This window comes from Leptodactylus fuscus, chromosome 9 (genome assembly GCF_031893055.1).
Source record: "Leptodactylus fuscus isolate aLepFus1 chromosome 9, aLepFus1.hap2, whole genome shotgun sequence".
NCBI classification, from domain to species: Eukaryota; Metazoa; Chordata; class Amphibia; order Anura; family Leptodactylidae; genus Leptodactylus; species Leptodactylus fuscus.
In genome coordinates this window covers 44,343,297-44,365,245 of record NC_134273.1, presented here as the reverse complement: position 1 = coordinate 44,365,245, position 21,949 = coordinate 44,343,297, and the positions used below count along the sequence as shown (strand labels likewise).

Below are 21,949 nucleotides of genomic sequence, written 5' to 3'. Positions count from 1 at the left end.
CCCTCTCCTATGTTTCCAGTCTTAGGTAACCCAGCTTTCACACCAGGTCTTTCTCCTGGCCCATTCCAGAAATGGCTGAGGCGGGCAGGCAGAGGGCCATGCATTTTCGGGACGGGGCAGATGGTGTTCCCACCGTGAGCTCTCTAGGACCCAGACTTTCCTTCCCTGGGCCCATGGTGTGCTCTACAACTTTCCCATTTTCTCTCCTCACTCCCCGACTCCGCGGGCTTTGATAGATCCCTCACGAGCTTTGAAAAGGCCTGTTCCGGCTCTGGGCTGGTCAGGAATTCTGTCTCTGAATTTTACTTACTCTTGGTCTCCCCTCCTTCGAGCCACAGACTCTCTTTTTTGGCTAGATGGGAGGCGGATCTGAACATGTCCTTTACGGACTCGCATTGCACTAAGATCCTCAAGTTTGCTCATAAGAGCTCGGTTGCTAGCAAGTGCCAGGAGGCGGAATACAAACTCTTGACCAGATGGTATCATGTCTCATGTAAGTTACACAGGTTTTGCCCAACCTCTTCTCCCGCCTGTTGGCGCTGTGGCTCGGAGGAGGGAACGCTTTTGCATATTTTCTGGAGTTGCCCAGTGCTAAGGGAATTTTGGGATGGTGTACACAGGTTACTGGGTTAGATTTTCCAGACCCCCATCCCTTCTACACCAGCCTTCTTCCTACTCCACACTTCTTATTTCTCGTTCCGCGCCTATTGCAAGATTTTACCAAAGCAATTAACGTTCCAAAATGAAAGAGAAGAGAGTAAGTTCAAGGCACTCACCTCAAAAAAACAAACTTTTATTAAACTTAATAACTTATTTATTAAATCCCATTAGCCAGTGGCTGTTTTGCCCACACTTGTGCTTTCTCTTAATGTTGTTCTGAGTGACTCTTGATTTTATTCTGGTTCATACAGAAATATAGTGTAGAAAGTTGAAGTCATTAGATCCACAGTCAGGGCAAGTTTTGCAACTTTAAAATGGTCTGTATAATACCATCTACATATAGACGAATATTTAAATCACACAGACCATGTCCTCCCATCATCCTCCTGGCCCTATTAGAAAAAATAAATTCACCCAAAAAACCCACTTGATTTCCTACAACCATATGATAGTAAATACATGTAACGGATTATAACAATTTACTGATCAGAAATAGCAAATGAAAACAAACACAGTAAACAAATAAAAACATAACAATTAAAAACTTCCCATTTCCATAGATCACAACAAAAAATAAACAAAAGCAAATATAAACAAATTATGTGTCCGCACATCTGAAAATGCCTGAACTATAATAATGTTCTTTCTGATATGGCGAACACCATAGAAGTAAAAAAGTTAAAAATCACTGAATCACCTTTTTACCCGATATTGCCTCCCAAAATAAAGAGGGATCAAAACATCAGGCATTCCCCAAAATAGTATAAATAAAAACTATATCTTGGCTGCAAAAAATGATGCCGTACATACCTCAGGAAACGGAAACTTAAAAAAAAAAGTTTTGTGCCACAATATGGCAACTAAAATTTTTTTTTTGTAAAGGTATTCTATATAAAATTGGTATTGCTGTGATTGTGCCAACCCAAATGATGTAAGAAACTTGTCATTTTTACTGCACAGTGAATAAAACCAATATTTTTTTATAACTTCCCAGTACATTGTATGGATTATTAAAGGTCTTATCCGGTTTCTAAGATTCCTTAGATTAACCTTACAGTAGATCTGTGAAGGTCTGACACCCAGGACCCCTGCAGATCACCGGTACTGATGCAACATCAGACAGACACACTGCTCACTCACTGCTCAAACTGTAGCGACCAGTGTAGGCACTGCAGCACTGCTTCATAGTCTTCAAAGGGAATACTGTAGAAGGAAAAAAATCTAAATAGCCAAATCGCCAATTTTTTTGTTGTTTCGCCTCCCATATAAATTTGAATAAACAACAATCAAAATATCAGACATTCCTCAAAATGGTATAATAATAATAATAATAATAATAATAAAAAGTACATGTGGTCCTGCAAAAAAAGACAGCTTATGCATCCCTATACACAGAAATATAAATATTTTAAAGATGTCAGAATATGGCAAGATTGTTTTGTTTGCAAAATTAACAGGTGCCTGTTCTACGTTTGGGGTTTCTGTCCTCGAATCCACTAAAAAAATGCTGACGGCTTTTCTTTCTGCATTTTTCTGTCTTTTTTTGGGGCAGAAACTCAACAGATCCCATTATAGTCTATATTAATGTATCCCAATGGATCCCATTATAGTCTATAAGTAACCACTTTTTAAGTGGATTAGGTTTCAGTTCTTCAGGTCCACAAGCAGACCCAAAGAAGGGAAACCCGAATGCAGGCAGGGGTGAACCTATTATAAAATGTAAAAAAAAAAAAGCTATATAAACTTGGTAGCTCCAAAATAGTAGCGACTCACAGAATACAGGTGACATGTCATTTCGGTATAACAGTGAATGCTGTAAAAATAAAGCTTCTTACTCCTGCTGACTCTTTCCCTTTTTTTTTAAATTTTTTTAATGTAGATTGTGAGCCCCACATAGAGCTCACAGTGTACATTCCCCCCCTTTGAACACCAGGACTCCAGCGCTGCAAGGCTGCAGTTATCCCACTGTCCCGCTGATTCTAGGAAGGGTGGTCATGCCTTCCTTTTTTCCCTTTATTTGTAGTTGGGTTACGCACCTCTTATTCATCATTTGTTTTGATTGTCCGTTTAATTATTTCTTTTGATATAATGTTTTACTCTGCTGCGCCAGAGTATCTGCTTGTCCCCTCCCCCTCACCCCCTTGCCTACCCTCCTATTGACTGTACCTCTAACATCCTTCGGTCCTCGCTCTCCCCCTTCACATTCAGTTGTGAGTTTTGTTGGTTTTATCCCTTTGTGCAAAACTTTTTTTTTTTCAACTGTATTTTTATTAAAAAAATTTAAATACAAGAGTAGAAAATATAAGAAGGAAACGATGAAACAATAAGAAGGAAGGCGCGAACACCCCCAACCTCCAAACAGCAAATACAAATGAACCATCTAACCAAGAGGGCACTTACCTAAGAAAAAACAACAAAACAATGAAAGAACAGGGAGGGGGAATGACAAAAACAAGACGAAAGACAAGGGGAGGGAACAAGAGGGAAGGAGAGAAAGAAAGGGGGAGGGAGACCAAGATCAAATGCCCTGTAGGATATAATAAGCATCCTAAGGGATCCAAGTAGACTGAAAAGCATCGAGAGCGTTGTTATAACTCGCCGTAAGGAACTCAAGGCTCCGCACATCCTTCATCCTGGCCATCAATTCAGATCCTGTGGGAGGCACATCCCTCCAATACCTAGTTATGAGGGTTTTAGCTGCTGTGCAAAGATACAAAACAATCTGGGCAAGATCGTCCCCCTGTCACCCCTCAGATCCCCTGCAATAAAATGTATTTGTTCAGTATATCTATGTGTGTAAAATCCTCCCACTGTCCAAAAAAATTTATCCTGTACGGTGAATGGCATAACAAAAAAAAATTAAAAAATTACCGCAGTGTGCAACACGGGTGCCAAATGAAAGTACAAATGGACATGCAAAGAATAAGCCCTCACTTAGCTATGTCATCAGAAAAAATAAAAAAGTCATTTTGGAAGGCGGGGAAGGAAAATATGAAGAAAGTCGCTAAGCATTTATGTACAAACTACCCGAGCCGGGCAGCCGCCATAGACGCTGGGTGTCTACTGTTTTATACCACTGATCATGGGCATTAACCCCTTCAGCGCCTCGGTCAAAGCTGACCGAGGCGCCATTTTCCCATGCGCCGCCATTTTGCCAGCTATCGCCGGCGCCCAGAGCAAGCTCCGGGGCCGGGATCACGTTGTCATGACAGCGAGGAGCCTTGTGAAGGCTCCCTGGCCTGTCATTCAATGGATTTTATTGCCGCGTTTTGCAAGAGCCATGTTATTGCAATGCATTAGCATTGTAATGTATTGCATTAGTGATCAGACCCCCTGGGGTTCAAGACCCCTAGGGGGTCTAATAAATGCATACTTTTTTTTTTTTTTTTTTTTTACAAAAGTAAAAAAAATATATACATATAAAAAAAATAATAAAAATTCAAATCACTTCCCCTTTCCCTAGAACACATATAAAAGTACTTAAATACTGTGAAATTAGGTATCCCTGTGTCTGAAAATGCCCGCTCTATAAATCTGTAAAAATATTTTTCCTGTACGGTAAACGCTGTAGCGGGAAAAAAAGTCAAAAGTGCAAAACCACCGTTTTTTTCCAAAGTGATCAAAGCAATATCAATTCCCCAAAATGGTAGAACTAAAAAGTATACCAGGCCCCGCAGAAAAAGACACCTATGCATCCCCATACACAGAAGTATAAAAAAGTTACGGGTGTCAGAATATGGCGACTTTTAGAAAAAAACATTTTTGGCCCAGTTTTGGATTTTTATTAAGGGGTTAAAATGTTAATAAAACCATATAAATTTGGTATCCTTGGAATTGTACCGAAACATAGAATACAGGTGACATGTCAGTTTGGCTGCACAGTGAACACCGTAAAATCAAAGCCCGTAAGAAAGTCACACAAATGCACTTTTTCTTCAAATCCACCCCATTCTGAATTTTTTTCCAGCTTCCCAGTACATTATACAAAATAATTTATGGCAGCATCATGAAGAAAAATTTGTCCTGCAAACATTAAGACCTCATATGGCTTTGAGACTCGAAAAATAAAAAAGTTATGGGGTTTGGAAGGAAGGGAGTCAAAAACGAAAAATGAAAATCAAATAATGCCATTGACGGGAAGGGGTTAAAGGTTAAAAAATGTATTGAGACTACAATTAATATTTTCTACATATGATAACTGCATTTTGTTGTTCTGACAGAATGACATAACCAGACAGTGCACCCTCTCATTTGTATTCAATGTTACAAACAAGAAGGAAGCAGAAATAATGTTCTGTATAAATGGCAGCACTCACTGGATTTAATTGATTTTGCCTCCTTTTTTTTTTATTAAATAAATTCTTTATTTATAAGCAAAAAAAGCAAACGAAAATACAGGAAGTAAAAAACAATATAAAGCCAATCTCCAAACAAACCGCAGATGCTAAACCACATTATGGAGGGTCAATAACAAACAAACATATGGACAATGTGTGAGGCACTCGCAGTAAAATACATGATGAGAGGTAAATGTAGAAGCAGAAGGTAGAGTGAAAATAGAGCCAAAAAAGGGACCCTGTCTATGTCGTAACGTACAGGAAATCAACGCCGGCTGCAGACACTCCAATAGGGAGCCTATTCAAAATATATAGTAACATGCTGCTGTCACCACTAAATGATCCTATGCCATATGAGATAGCAACGTACCACTGGCCATGGTGACTACTAGATGGGGCCTAACATAGCACAAGCCACAGGCACCACTAGAGGGAGCCTATTCTATAGAATATACTAAGACGCCACCCTCCCTTTCAAAACAGTCCCTCTCTTTTTCCCTAGCTAGCCCGCCCACTTCACCACCAACAGTCATCCTGGTGACGTCGCCAGGCAGCTTGTGTATGCACAAGTAAGTATGACAGGGAGGAGTGTAGTAAGGGGAGGGAACAGGAAGTGAGGGGTGGAGACAGGAGAAGAGAGGGAAGGTAAATGGTGTGTGACCCCCGTCTCTGGAAGCATCACAGGATACTGCCTGGTGCAGTCATGTGACCATCCCAATAATAAAGGTAAATATGACGTTTTGCGAATTAAAGTAATTTATAAAGTAGATTGAGGGGAGTGGTGTCTAGTTTAATGTTAATTTTTTTTTTTTTTTTTATCCCGGACAACCCCTTTAAGTAAATTGGTTAACAGGTTACTTAATTTTAGCAACCAGTGCCAGGGAGCTGATGCCAAAGCAAAATAAAATGATGGGCTGCATTAAGAGATATAGATGCTCACAAGAAGAATATTACTTTACTGCTATACAAGTCACTGGTCAGATCACATGTAGACTACTGTGCACCTGTTTACAGGAAAGAGATAAAGTTGAGCTGGAGCAAGTGCAGAGGCGGTCAACCAAAGGATGGGTGCATTACAGTATAAAGACAGGTTATCAAACTTGGGGTTGTCTAGTTTGGAAAAGAGACATCTTAGGGGTCACTCAATTAAGTTGTACAAATTTATGAAAAGATAGTACAGAGAACTTTCCAATGATCTCTCTATATAGAGGCCAGAAACTGTGACAGGGGGGCATCCTCCATGTCCAGAGGAAAAAGGTTTTACTACAGTCATAGACCAGGATTCTTGGGGGTGTGGGGAGATCATGGAACTCATTGCCACATGATGTGGTGACATCTGATAACTTACACAAGTTTAAGAGAAGCCTGGAGGTCATTGAAAATAGAAGATCACAGGATATGGGAGCTAGAAATTCTTGGGATAGAGTTTCTAATCTAATGCAATTGCCATATTTGGAGGGTGTTTTTTTTTTTTTTTTTCCTTTTTGTTTTCTTTGACGTGCAATTGGCATCAACCATATTGGGTTTTTTTTTTTTTTGCCTTCCACAGGATCAACTTGGTAAAGTAGACTTGATGGATTTGTGTACTTATCCAACCTTATTTTTAATGTTACTATGAAGTGTCCGCCTAGTACTTCACTGTTGAACATCCTTATTCAGCGTGTACTATACATACCGCTCCTCTCGCTGCTGCTTCCATAAGAACTAGGTTTCCTGTTAGCCCAAACAAACTCACCGTATGCAAACCACTGATAGTCCTGCTTTCCTTCACAATCACTTAAGGACCAAAAACAAATATTGAACTGGGGCCATCGGTAGTGACCAGAGGAGAAAGGAAAAAAAAAAAAATTAAATATATATATATATATATATATATATATATATATATATACAGTCCTATGAAAAAGTTTGGGCACCCCTATTAATCTTAATCATTTTTTGTTCTAAATATTTTGGTGTTTGCAACAGCCATTTCAGTTTGATATATCTAATAACTGATGGACACAGTAATATTTCAGGATTGAAATGAGGTTTATTGTACTAACAGAAAATGTGCAATATGCATTAAACCAAAATTTGACCGGTGCAAAAGTATGGACACCCTTATCATTTTATTGATTTGAATTCCCCTAACTACTTTTTACTGACTTACTGAAGCACAAAATTGGTTTTGTAACCTCAGTGAGCTTTGAACTTCATAGCCAGATGTATCCAATCATAAGAAAAGGTATTTAAGGTGGCCAATTGCAAGTTGATCTCCTATTTGAATCTCCTCTGAAGAGTGGCATCATGGGCTACTCAAAACAACTCTCAAATGATCTGAAAACAAAGATTGTTCAACATAGTTGTTCAGGGGAAGGATACAAAAAGTTGTCTCAGAGATTTAACCTGTCAGTTTCCACTGTGAGGAACATAGTAAGGAAATGGAAGACCACAGGGACAGTTCTTGTTAAGCCCAGAAGTGGCAGGCCAAGAAAAATATCAGAAGTGCAGAGAAGAAGAATGGTGAGAACAGTCAAGGACAATCCACAGACCACCTCCAAAGAGCTGCAGCATCATCTTGCTGCAGATGGTGTCACTGTGCATCGGTCAACTATACAGCGCACTTTGCACAAATAGAAGCTGTATGGGAGAGTGATGAGAAAGAAGCCGTTTCTGCACGTACGCCACAAATAGAGTTGCCTGAGGTATGAAAAAGCACATTTGGACAAGGCAGCTTCATTTTGGAAACAAAAATTGAGTTGTTTGGTTATAAAAAAAGGCGTTATGCATGGCGTCCAAAAAGAAACAGCATTCCAAGAAAAACACATGCTACCCACTGTAAAATTTGGTGGAGGTTCCATCATGCTTTGGGGCTGTGTGGCCAATGCCGGCATCGGGAATCTTGTTAAAGTTGAGAGTCGCATGGATTCCACTCAGTATCAGCAGATTCTTGAGAATAATGTTCAAGAATCAGTGACGAAGTTGAAGTTACGCCGGGGATGGATATTTCAGCAAGACAATGATCCAAAACACCGCTCCAAATCCTCAGGCATTCATGCAGAGGAACAATTACAATGTTCTGGAATGGCCATCCCAGTCCCCAGACCTGAATATCATTGAACATCTGTGGGATGATTTGAAGCGGGCTGTCCATGCTCGGCGACCATCTAACTTAACTGAACTTGAATTGTTTGTCCAAAATACCTTTATCCAGGATCCAGGAACTGATTAAAAGCTACAGGAAGCGACTAGAGGCTGTTATCTTTGCAAAAGGAGGATCTACTAAATATTAATGTCACTTTTCTGTTGAGGTGCCCATACTTTTGCACCGGTCAAATTTTGGTTTAATGCATATTGCACATTTTCTGTTAGTACAATAAACCTCATTTCAATCCTGAAATATTACTGTGTCCATCAGTTATTAGATATATCAAACTGAAATGGCTGTTGCAAATACCAAAATATTTAGAACTAAAAATGATTAAGATTAATAGGGGTGCCCAAACTTTTTCATAGGACTGTATATATATATATATATATATATATATATATATATATATATATATATAAAACGTAGACTGTCATGGGGTGGACATAAAAAGCATAGTACTTATTGAGGCAAAGTGGAGGCGAGATAAGACACTTGCTGCTGTGTATATTGTTATTCATGGCACATGGCAAATGCAAATATTCCTCAGCCGCACTTCATGAAGTACAAGGTCACTTCAGGGGCAAATTTTCTCAAAAAACAAAAAATGCATGTCCCATTATAGTATATTAAAATTGATATTCAAATCCCTTTCACAGTACACAAAAAGTAAGCGATTGATATTTGAAAGGTGCTCCAAAGGGAAAGTGGTTCCTTAAAGATAAAAGGAGTTCTCTGTGACTAAAACATTAAGTCTTTCCTTAGGATAGGGTACTAATGTTTGAGTTGTAGAAGTAAATGTAAGACTAGCGGCAGTAACAAGCACTACTGTTTATATGGACCAGCTACTATGACGACTGGTTCCAAAAAATAAAAAATAAATCTGAGGTTTGTTTTCGTAAACGATTGTGTAGTTTGGGAAGGAATGGGATAACTTAAAGATAAATCTTATTTGATCAGGCTGATAATTGTTACAGCGGCAAGGGAATATAATGTCCCTGTTAAAGGGAGTCTTCCACTTCCCCAAAGCATATTCAACTACCACCACTACATTAGTGACATCTTTATGTAGATTTAAAGACTACTTTGAAGCCTCATGCAAATGATACAGTCAAAGCCCTGGGGATGGGTCTTCAGCACCCAGTTCTTGTTGTTGAGTTAGAATGGATGATATCCTAGGAATGGAAAGATCCCACTACATTGTTCCTGGTAGTTGACAGCCAACCCTCAGAGTACAACTACATGATTTACATAAGACTTCAGAGTAGTTTCCCTTTAAGGGATACAAAAGTTAAATAGTAGACTTTTGCTGTTCACTGTAATGTGATCTATAACATGGTGGTGAGATTAATATGTTGGTTTAGGGGGAGGAGACAGACATCCTTTAATTCAACAAAGGAATGAATAACGCCACAAAACTACAGATCTTAATATCATGCTTTTAATACAAACTTAAAAAACCTTGGAACAATATAAACTGTACATCTGAAACTTAACACTCCATTAGGCCATCAAATATTGCACAATGTTCCAAAACAAATTACACAAAAAAAATCAAGTTAATTTTATAATTTTATTTTTAAGTAAATAAACTAAAAATTTTCCCTATCCCACCCATCGACCTGCGTTAAACAAAAAGGTAAAACAAAACCTGTTATAGTTTAAACATTTATAAGTCAATATCTTGATTTAATAGAAAGATTATATCTTTAAATCTGCATTACTGTACAAGATTAGACACTGTATCCGCTTTGAGAAGAGGCAGTTTTCTGTATTTTTTTTTTTATCATTTTACTTTTTTGCAAAAATATTTAATCCTTGGGATTTTTTTTATTTTCCTTAAGAAAAAAAACCTGAACAGAAGTGTAGCTTAAATGCACGTTAGAAATATATATTTAGAATATATTCCTCTCACATTTTACAAATGTAGCAAACTTTATTTTTTTGTTTTCTATTTTTCTTATAAATGCAAATAAAAACCCAAAAGAAGAAGAAAAAAAATACTAGTGTTCAATAAAAAAAAAAAAAAAAAAGTTGCCAGAGGAGAAGATTGCCGTTTTGCAACCTGAAATTGTAGTAGTTTCAAACTTGTGAAGTCATATAAATTAAGTTTGAGCATAACACGAAGTTCAATAGCTGAAGGGCCTCTCATGGATTTAATCTAAGGCCTTCTCTATATGTCAGTGCCACAACCAGGAGCATTTTGCAGGTACAGAACATGAGCTTCCATTATTCCACCTCTAATTTCCACTCCTGGCTTTAGTTCACAATTACTGATGGAAAACACTGGCATGTAAATAAGGCCTGCTGGTACTGCTAGTACGCATCCAAGTGCCTCGTTTCGTCCCCCCTTCAGTAGGAAGGTGAAGGGGTCAAAATGTGAAATAGATAGGCTAGCTGCAAAAAGTTTATTTCCAAATTTAGCAGGAAGAAAATTACAAAGGCTTGTGTGTGTCTTGGAGTTTTATACTTGACAATGCTACACTTAATTGTGATAGTAATGAAGTGTAGTCTAGCTTTTCCTTCAAGCTAAGGGGCATAAGACCAAATGCACAGGGAAGGGGGGGGGGGGGCATGACGGAGAATAAAAAAAAAAAAAAAAAAACCTGCTTTGTTGCAGTACTTTTCATTTTTGTCTAAAGCAAAAAAAAATGCAGCGTTTCCACAGAGAAAAATTAATAGGCTTCATTTAAAAACAAAACAGCATTTCCGTCCACAATGTGTGGGTAAGATTAAACAAAGAGGTCATTTGCTTTGCTAGGACTATAAAACACTTTGTTTTAACTGCTGCATTTCTAAAATTGCTGTGTTTTCATAAAATGTGGCCTCAGCCTTAAAAAGCATCTTTTACCAAGTTCTTTGTCAAAATCAGTGGAGTATCATCTGTTAAAATGCACCATTGGAATTTCCATAACCCTCCATAGTTCGAGCAATAAGTGCAGTTAGTTTTGGTGCCTGATATGCCAGTTAAGCTCTGTACTGTCAGTTGGGCAGTCTCAGGCAATGGGTGTGATTCTGAGCTCTGACACTGCCCACATCCGTTTTGAGCTCTGATGTCTCCTGCCTGACACAACCCAACTGACAATAGAGAGCTTAAATAGCATATCGGGCACCTTCACAAAAGAAGTACACTAGCCACTGTCACACAAGTGAATGCAGAACTAGGCACAGCCACTATCAAATGTATGGCACTGGGCATGGTAATGAAGAGACTGCAGCATTCACTCGAGTGCCTCAGCCTTTTCAACAAATGATTGTGTGGGAGGGGGATATGAGGTGCTAATCCCCCCTACAATGCAATATTGATGTCCATCAGGAAAATCCATCAGTGTATTCTCCTGAAAGGAAAAACAAAAAAAAAAAATTGCTGCAACCGCCGCACCTGCAAGACTGAGCTTTCAACTTTTCCACTGCAAAGGCTGAAGACTGTTCGCAAAACCTGCCACAATGACATAGGGCCTGTTTAAAACCAGCAGAACAGGTCACAAAGTGCTGAAGATTTTAGTTAAAATCTCACCTATGCTGCTAAAAATGAAAAGGGTTTTCAGGGTGTACAATATTGAGAGCCTAACCTTTGCTATCAATATTGCAAAACTGGAAACCTGCAAACAGTTTTACAAAAAGAAATAAAAAATAAGTGTATGTATATATTTATTACACACACATACAGTAAGGTCATACGGCTCATATACATAATTTTGAATGACCTACAGTGGGCATGTGGGGGGGGGGGGGGAAGCCAGGTTTTATCAAATGCAGTATAACAGGTCCCGGAGACACCACCTCTGAGGAGAATCTTTGTTGCACAATGACAATTCAGGTGCCCCCTTCAAAATCCACAAGTACGCACTATTGGCAGATCCTTGCAGGTCTATACAACTGTATGCAAATATATTAATTTTGCGGTAGAAGCTTGCAGCTCAATCTTGCAGTAAGTCTTGTAGTCACTGCAATAATTCTGCTGAAAAATTGATTTTTTTTTTTTAACAATGCAGTTGTTTTTACAACCATTACTGTAAAGTCTTTTGTTCAGTTTACTGAAGTGAAACCGGAAACTGTTGGGTGTAGATAACTACAGTAAATTTTAAAAAAATAAAAATCGGGATTTTGGAAAAAACAGGCCTAGCATGCGTGGAGAACTTAATATTTCAATTCTAAATTTTAGGACGTTAGACAGTCAAGGGAATTAGCGATAATGCAATATCCACAAACCCTAACGTTGTGCATTGCTGACTACATAGGGTATAATTCAAGTCACGCTAGGTTCACATCTGGTTTCTGTTCTTCAGGTCCGCTTGGGCACCTGAAGAATGGAAAACCTAATCCGCTTAACAGGTTACCCACAGAAACCTGCAGACTTCACAGGCTATAATGGGGTCTCTGCTGGGTTTCCTCCGGAAAAATAGAGAGTTTCCTCTGCATTTTTTAAGCAGATTCGGGCATGTAGAGCAGATACAGGTGTGAACCTAGCCTAATTCCAAGTAATTTCCCTAAAAATTGGAAAATGAGCGTCAGGCAGCAGTTGTCTAATTTCCATTAAACAAATAAATGCTAAAGTTTGACTAAAGGAAGGATCTTCCAGTTTGTAATTTAAGAGTTCCTTATTTCAAAATTCCAACAAAGATGTTCAGCCATCAAAAAAAAAAAAAAAAAAAAAAAGTTAATCTACACTGTTAAGAGCACATTGAGAAATTAAAAGAAAAAAAAAAGAGTTAGCTTACCATGGGCTGTATATATGTTTTTGTTCTTTTTTCTCTTAGATTTTTCTATAATATATATATAATATTTTGATTACGGATTCTTGCTATTTTTATTCCAAAAGGTCTTAGAAAATAAAATAAATAAAAGTGAATTTATAAACTTTTTAAAAATATATTTATATATATAATATAAAATTTGTTTATATATTATTTTCCCCCAATGCCATTGTTTGGCTCAGCTGGCCTATTTTGGACAAGGAATATCATAAGTTTTACATATCTAAATATGCCTTCTATACAAAGAGGACTGATAAGAAAAGACAATGGGAAAAAAAAACAACTAAACCCATAATATGGTCTTTTACAGCAGGATATTTCCTTTAAGTAAAAAAAAAAAATGGAGTAATAAGAAACTTCGGTCTTTTTAATACTGTTCTTCATAACAAAAACATTCAGCTTCAAATAAAAGTGCGAGATATCGTCTTCCCATTTGCTCTGTGGCACCCTCTTCATATCTGGAGAAGGTAGCAACACCAAATTTAGAGGGGCCAGTGAAACATTTCAGACAATCACATACAGAGGGATTTTCTTTTTTAACAAATGGTCTTTTGGAAAGGTTTCACTGTACCTTTATAGAGGCAGAGTCAAGGCTTGACTGGCATCTTTTCAGTGTGCGTGCTTTATAACTTCTCCATGATTAACTTAGGCTAGAATCACACATGCAGTTTTTGAAGCAGTTTATGCTGGGCTTATTTGGCCAAGGCTAGAAGTGGACTGCTAAGAAAAAATAAATATATATTTATTTTAAATTTTAATAAAAGGAATGACTTCTGCTGCTTCTTTCCTGGTGGATCTACTTCTAGCTTTGGCTGAAAGAAATGAACCAAAAAAAACTTCAAATCCAGTTTTTGAGCCCTCTGCAAATAAAGGGTTTAATACTGCTATTATACCTTAGCAAACCTCATTAAATCTTATAGGGGGTGTTCCAGGCCTTTACAATCGATTACCTAAGCCTAAGGATAATCTATCAGTGGGGTCCAACCCCTCTACCACCAACCAATTGAAGTGGCCAAGGAACTTGCAGCCTCTTCATTGCCAGGCACAGCCCTATATACTGTAAGCCAGCTGTGCCCGATATCAAACCCAGTCCAATTCACTTTGATGTGTTGGAGCTGGAGAACCAGGTAAAGCCAGTACGAAATGGATACCAATGTAAAGTTGGCAGTACTTACTCAAGGACTGCAGTTTCTTCCATCAGCTTTATATTCAGTGTATAGAGTGAATGTGTTAAATTTAAATGTTAAGGTATTTGGTTAATATTGAATAAAATTGGGCAATTTCCTCCTGATGCTACAAAGTATTCTTGTAATACGTGTAATGCCTTCTCCAGATTGAAGTACCAATACATGGCAATGGTGTATGGAAATTAAATAAAATATGATTTAGACAAGAAAAAAAAAAAAAAAAAAAAAAAACACACTACGAACAGACAACAGAAAAAAAAAAAAAGTAAGTAGCAATAGAAAAGGAACTCATACAGAAATAAATAAGAATTCTAACCCCCAATAACAAAATGTAAGAAGAGATGTTCCCCCAGGCTGGCAGAGGGCGAAGTTGTAAAAGAGCGAATCAAAATATAAAACTCCAAGCATGGCAATCCTGCCACAGGCACCATTCTTTTGATATGACCATGCAGACCAAAAGTTATTTTTTTCTTCCTCTTGTGCATACTGAGAAGAATTCAAAACCATCCGAGGTTTACTCTGAAGCAGCCAGTTGTAAAGGGGGAAAAAAAAATGTATCCATATAATCTCTTATTATATTCACATATTTTCATTTTTTGTAAAAAAAGGTGAGAACTTCACAAGTGTCCAGTAGCAACGCAACCCAAGTACTGTGTATCCCAGTAATATCTACTTGTGTTTATTTATCTTTTCTGAGAGACAAAAGGAGGGAAAAAAAATAAAAAAGGTTTACATTTTTTTAGATCTTGATCTTCAATTCTTCAAAATAATATTCTCTTCAATAACCTCAATTAGCCAGGACAACAGGCTGGAACGGCTGGCTTGGATAGGGGAGGCTGAAGTTTAATCCGTCCACAAAAGGTGATTTCTCATTAAACAGGCTGCTCCCAGTGCTGAAGGATGTTGCAAACTGACCAGGGCTTGGAAGGTTCTGGCTATCCCCCTCATAAAATAACCCGGGTGGACCGCTGAAGACAAACTCCTTGGCGTTTGGAGAAAGCTGGGATGGGGGTCCCTGGGCTGGACTGAAGTTCAGTGAATGCATGGAAAGCGACAGACCCTTGTGCTTTGCGAGGTTGTTAGTGGGTGATCGTGCCATGCGTTGACCTCCTTTCTTCATTTTAGTGGAACCAAATTTGGTGGCTGCAAATGTGGCAGTAGTAAAGGTAATTGGCTGAGTGGCACGAGGGATGAAAGTTGGACTTGGAGACTGACCAAAGGAAGGAGATGGAGAGTTTGACAAGGAGGTCTCTTGGTTTGTAATTGGGATGAATGCTTGGGCCTCAGGATTGAAGCTACTTTTTATCTCTTTATCCAGCTCTGTGCTGCTCTCTACATCTTCTAAATACAAGACTTTTACTGTTCCCTTCTCCCCAATTTGGTAAGACACTTCAAATGGATCAATCCAAACACTCAGCTCTTCTGGTACATTTGCTCTTACATCTTCTATATCAAGACCACTTCTGCGTGCAGCTTGCTCCACTACTGGATCAACCGTTTCACCAATGTGAACACAGCGATAGCCAGAGCCCTTCAGTGGCTTTTCAGGGTACCAGTGACCTTCATATTTGCCTTTTAAAAGCCTCTCTAGTTCTTCACCAAACAGATCTGCTCTTCTTCTTGGAAGCTTATTGTATAGGTATGAGATAATAAAATTCAGGGCGACCTTAATCTCCAGATGCATATTCTCTGCAGACAAAAGAAATAGATTATGTGTGCATATAAGAATATAAATATATGTATGAATTATACAATAGTTCTAAGTTATTTGATTTAAATGCAGCATGTTCTCTATGCTTTTTATCATTTGAGTCGCCCAAAACCACTATATGCTTATAATGAAATATAGAATACTATTGAGAATTCATGCATAGAAAATGGATTAAACTAATGGCATTCTTTTTTCAAAGAAAAAAAAAACCCTGAAACTGTGCGTGAAGATGACATAGGGAACATGTGACGCCGCCATATAAATGGTACTGTGAAAGATCGAAATGATCAGGATATTTTCAAAGGCAGAATACAGAAGAGACAGTAGTAACAGAATTTGTATTTGTTATGTGCTGCAGGACTCAACAGCCCCTTCTTGTGAGGATTACTGGTTCCCAGCTGTCATCTGTTGGAAAGCTAAAACACCAGAGCCACTTTAAGGCAGAGGCCTCACGTTGCTAAAACACATCGTTTTACCGTACCTGCAAAGTAGAAGGGATTCCGACAAATCCCATCCACACGTTACAGGAAGAAGAAAAAAAAAAAAAAATCTGCTACAGAAGTGCTGTGATTTCAAGAACACAAGCATTTTTGTAAATAGCGATTTGTCAATTATACCTATGGAAATGCTGGTGTTCTCCATATAGGTACAATTGAAGCAGAGAGTTTTCTTCTCAGAACGATGCGTTTCTGCCACAGTATGTTTTGTCTGCAGCTTGTTATGTGGGGCCTTAGCCTAAAGTGAGTCTGTTGCCAGGGTGGAGCATCAGCAGTACAGATAGGTCAGGTACACTTGAAAGTAATGCCTCATTCCCAACAAAAATGCAGGCCTCTGTTGCAGAGATATTACATTTCTTTTACAATCTGGAGCTAAGAGGGTGGTTCCCTTGCTACAAGCTACTAAACCCCACACTGCTAGTTTGGTGTGATTGTGAGAACACAAGGTAAAGGGAAGATTTCAGCATCTCCAAGAAGGAAAGGTGGAAGAGGAAGTAGTATTAGATCTGTGCGGGGATAGCAGTTGGGAGCCACAGAGACATCCTAGTTGCTCCAGACTGCATATTGTGAAATAAACTAAGTTCCATTCAGGTGAGGCTGACCAGTCTGTGTTGCGGATTCAATGAGGCCTTTGATAACTTCCAGTGTACTGCTAAGAATTCTTGATATTTTAGGTTTTTACAATTGCTTCCCGGCACTTGTTAGCAATAGGTGTTACCAAACTGACTGTAAACGTTTAAGTACTGTTCACATTAACACTAGTGATCTGCTTTGTTCTGCTCCATCATACAAGTAGAACAACAGTAATAAAAATACTAATTATATTTAGAATTGATACCAAATATGATGAGGTCCACAGAGTTTCAGTCATGGGATCTAATAACTTTACAAGGTATAACAGTGCAGCACGCTCTGCTATTCTGGGTGTATTTCACTACTGACAGAGCCCCCGACACAGATGCCAATACATTCTTATTAAACAACTATTTGACCATTTTCAGAAGAAGCTTTACCATGGTTACAAATATATCATTCAGATGCGCTGGCCTTTTAGTTACATATTAATTGGTTCAGGGATGCAAGGTTATGGAGTCTGTGGAGTTAAGGAGCCAAAGTTGGGGCTAGCTTCACAATAAAATTATTTTTAATAAAATTGATATTGTATAATTAGATGCATCGTTTGTTACATATACTTTCATAACAAGTCAAAGATTTTTCATGAATGTATAGGATGAATCATCAATAATTAGGGGAAGGACAAACACGGAGTAAAGGGGTCATATGTGCATCCAGTGCTGACTGTACAGACTGAGCACCTCCTGACAGTGGCGGCTTGTGAACATCAGTCAGGCTTGAAGGGAGTCGAGGACTTTCCACAAAGCTGCAGCCCCATTATCCATGGGGAACTATTCTACAAAATGAACTGACTACAGCAGAGAGTCAGCGTACAGCTAGAGCTTTCTGACAGTTTAATGAAAATAAAAAGGTGTGCGGCTTATACAAGTCCATCTATACTGTGCAAGCATAATGGAGGTTACATTGTTAGCCCTGCACAGTGTGTGTGTGTGTGTGTATGTGTGTACATATGAACATGCAATGTAAATATAATATATGGCTAAAGTGTTACAACTTGCTTTCCCCCTCCCCTATTAATTCCTTCTAGGGGGCAGAAGTCAGATTACCAATAGGATGTGATGTAGCATGCAATAGTAGTTCATAATACAGCAAATATGTTGTAGAGTGCCTGAGGTTTACATACAGTATATATTGTATGAGAAGCTCGTCCTGTGACTGATCGTAGATAAACATGATTATTTCTCTTCACTCATGGGGTGAAGAGGGTCCAGAAGCCCTAGGGGAGAACTTCCCAATATAATTCTCTCTCTAAATCTGTATAGACACACAAATATAAACCCTCAGCACTCCAGCTATTGTGAGGCTTCACTTCCCAGCACCCACACTAAAGTGGCAAGAACATTCTGGGGGTTGTAGTACTGTACGAGGAAACCGATGGCTATTGATCTCTGAGATTACAAATACACTATATTAAAATACATATTGTATGCCTTATTCTTCTATTGATAACTCCACATCTGAAACAAATTGATTTATTTGCCAATAGCTATAAAAGTTATACAATAACCAGATATTCACTGGGTTGGATTCTTAGATTATTTTTATCTATCCATGCACTTTAACCTGTGCTGCTACTTCTGTATGATATGGATTGTTATAATAGCCATTTGTGCATTATGTAAACTATATGTATACTATATGTGCTATAAGGAATCTATTTTTGTTATTGGAATATCCATTGCAACAATAGAAAGCAATATATACTGTGATCAGATACATTCAGTGACAGCCATCTGAGTTGTGGACAGATTACTGATTATTATGGAATGTGCTGATACAATTTCTCCGTATTACTGACTATTCAGAAGGATATTGTGTTTGCCGTCATATCAGTGGTCACCATTACAAGTACTTTAGTTGTGAGGGCAACTGCAACAAGTACAGGAATAATATACCCTCTAAGATTATATGTTGTCATTTTCTTTGTATTTCTCCATTTTTAGATATGTAATTTTGTATATTTTATGCAAGTATTGGTATTCCAGTTCTGTATCACCGTGGTTAAAGGTAAAGAGAGTGACCTGAAAGCCTGGACATGACATAAGGTGGCTTGATATGTAGCTTGCTTAATGGTCATCTCTGCCCTTTATGAAGCAGATGAAGAGGCCTTTGTCAGCAAGAGTTAAAATAACAAGAAAAACATTCTAGATGGACATGTCAGGCGGGGTGTGGAGGAGCGCAGCCAATCGCAGGTGCCCTGAGCTGCATGCTTAAAGGGCTGGCGCAGCTGACATTAAATGGCTGTTTACACATTAAACAAGGTGAGAGGGAGGAGGCCAATAACCTTGTACTCTGATCTCTGTTCCTATGACAGATCTCTTTCGTTGTGCGATATGTATAAGTGTCAGAAAACATCACATGTCATTAACATGAGAATATAGATCAGAACATACACATCTTAACATACGCTGCACAATGTCCTCCACTGTACGTGGTCTGTCCTCTATCAGATGAAGAAAAATAAATATCAATCTACAGTAAGTACAAGTCCATGGAACATGAAAACAAAATGGAGATAAAACCACGGATACTGTGCAGTGTCTGATCTGGTGCTGGAGCTGCTAAAATGTCTGCCTCTTCCTGTCATCTACTAGAATTCATGGCACCAGGGGAGAGAAAAAAACCACCACCACATCTCGATGCTTATTAAATAATACGTAATTGAAATATACAATACTAAATCTACAACGCTAAATGGTCAAATACTCAGAAAACTACTACATTAGACATTGGGTTTATATTCTAACCATCACTGCAAACAAAACAAATAAAAAGAGGCAATTCTGACAGCGAACGAGAGATCAACAACCCACCAAGTGTATTACAGTATAATAGTGCTGACTGATCTTCAATAATCACCAGAAAAGTGAGATGGCCAGTAAGGTGCCAGATACCCAGGCCTATGCCCACAGCACAAGATTACACAGATGCTCCCTCTGTGGCGGCCATATTAGATTAACTGAGAAAACTAAAATTGTACATTGTATACCTTTACTTCCAGCAGAAGTGTGCTGCATATAGATCACTGAGAAAAGCATTGTACATCGGAAACCTTTACTTCCAGCAGGATTGGGATTCCTACAAATAAACTAAAATGGTACATTGTGGATCTTGTGCTGCCTATAAATAGCTACAAGCACCAGAATTACACCTTTACTTCCAGGAGACGTGCGCTGCCTACCAACATCTACAACACCCAATGCCCTGGATACGTGTTTACCAAGAAGAGATGGCAAGCACACAAGACAAGGAGTCAATAGAAGCCATTGTATCCTCTATACATAAGATAGAATAGACAAACCAGAAGACTAACCAACCGTGTGTGAGAAATGGCTACTAGGGCAGCCCTGACATCTGTCACTCCGACTCATATACATGGTGAAGGTGACTTTACCTTCTTCTAGACAGAACATTACATGTTTACTGCCATCCACCTCCCCCTCCACAGCCCCAGACCCCCGGGCTGCTGCCTCACACCCAGCACACACACCCGGACTGAGCCTCTCGTAAACAAGTCTTACTTGGTCGGTAGTTGTAGGTCAGAATCCGTCGGTTCGGAGCAGCAGGAGGAGGGGGAGGAGATGTCGTAAAATGGGTGCCTAATCTTTTTGGGGGTCCCTTAGTGTATTTTGTTGGGTGTTGTTTCAGGGGGTTGACAGAGTCCACCGGGATCCCGCAGCCTCCCTCCTCCTGGCCCAAAGTGAAGGAAGTCAGGGGAAAAGTTTCACCCTTAGCAACCCTGCGGACGGATCTCACATTCACACACCCAGCGTGCTGTGGCTTGGGAGAGTGGAGCTGACGGATCTATATTCTGAAGCTCTCCCCCTGCAATGTTAACTGCTTCATTACTACTTGTGAGCAAGAAGATATTGTATAGCTACAGTCACAACACAGTCACGAGGAGGTTAAATTGTCGTCTTCAGCATATAATAAAACTTCTATGTGTGAACACAGCCCTGTCTACCGGTTTGCTAGGAGCACTAATGTTGAATAAAGCTAGCATATTGGGGAACATGGAGGATGGTGCATGCCCTGTGCCCCTTCATGTGCTTCCACTTGTTCGCTGCAACCTTACTAGATGACAAATGTCTTTATGTTAGGAGGTTGTCGCACAAACTACTCAATTTTTTTTTAATTTTTTTTTTTTTTTTTTGGGGGGGACCTACTCCCTACACACCTTCTGTAGCGTACACACCTCAGATGTCTGAAGTCCTTCACTACAGAATTCTGGCGTAAAAAATGGCACAAAATTAGGATTTCCGCAAAAAAATGTGGAACTTTTTGCATTTTTCCACCACTCACTCCACAAAACATCGCCATAACTTCTCCCCTAGATATCAAAAGCAGCCGGGTGGCTTCTGTTTACGACACTGTTTTTTTCTGGTAGGCGAAGCAAGAAGTGTCCTACTCCATCTTGAGTCAGGAGAAAAAAACACTCAGCGTCAGTTCACACTGAGTTTTTTGGCGAGGATTTCGACGCTGAATCTGCCTCAAAATCATCCTCCAAAAAAGGGCAAGTTCACAAGGAGAATTTTGGTCAGGATTTTGAGGCCGTATCCGCCTCAAAATCCTGACCAAAAAGACGCTCCCATTGAAATCAATGGGAGCCACCCGGGTCTTTTTTCTGGGAGCTGGTTTGTTCCGGCTCCTGGAAAAAGAAGCGAGGTGCTCATTCTTCAGGCCGTTGTTTCGCCTCGCAATTTGGCCTGAAGACACTCCCTCCTCCGGACTAGGCCCATTCATTGGGCCTAATCCAGAGCAGAGTGTGCGGCTGGATGCCGGAGCACTGCACCGGCTTTCAGTCATGGCTACCCATCTGAACTTGCCCTTAGGTTAAGGCCCACAGGACGATACGCAGCACTAAAGCGTTGCAGGAATGTATCACGGTTCTTCCTGCAGCGCTTTGAGCAGAAAGTTCACAGAGTATTCCTCTGCGGACTTTCTGTTACCATTAGGGCTAGTTCACACGTGGGCAAAGGGGAGGTTTTTGACAGCGGAATTCGCTTCAAAAACCGCTCCTTTAACATGGTGGTC

The 21,949-nt window shown here is 39.3% G+C and overlaps 2 protein-coding genes across 2 annotated transcripts in view; one reads left to right on the top strand and one right to left on the bottom strand.

Moving 5' to 3' along the window:
- The window catches only part of GTPBP1 (GTP binding protein 1), a 144,317-nt gene that overhangs the window by 74,828 nt on the left and 47,540 nt on the right, over window positions 1-21,949 (top strand). The window lies entirely within an intron of this gene.
- On the bottom strand, window positions 9,555-20,666 carry TOB2 (transducer of ERBB2, 2). The gene is made up of 2 exons (XM_075287125.1): window positions 20,437-20,666; window positions 9,555-15,760 (listed from the first exon to the last, which is right to left on the bottom strand). Exon 2 carries the CDS (start codon window positions 15,753-15,755, stop codon window positions 14,859-14,861), a length of 897 nt encoding a protein of 298 aa, XP_075143226.1. The 5' UTR covers window positions 15,756-15,760; window positions 20,437-20,666; the 3' UTR covers window positions 9,555-14,858.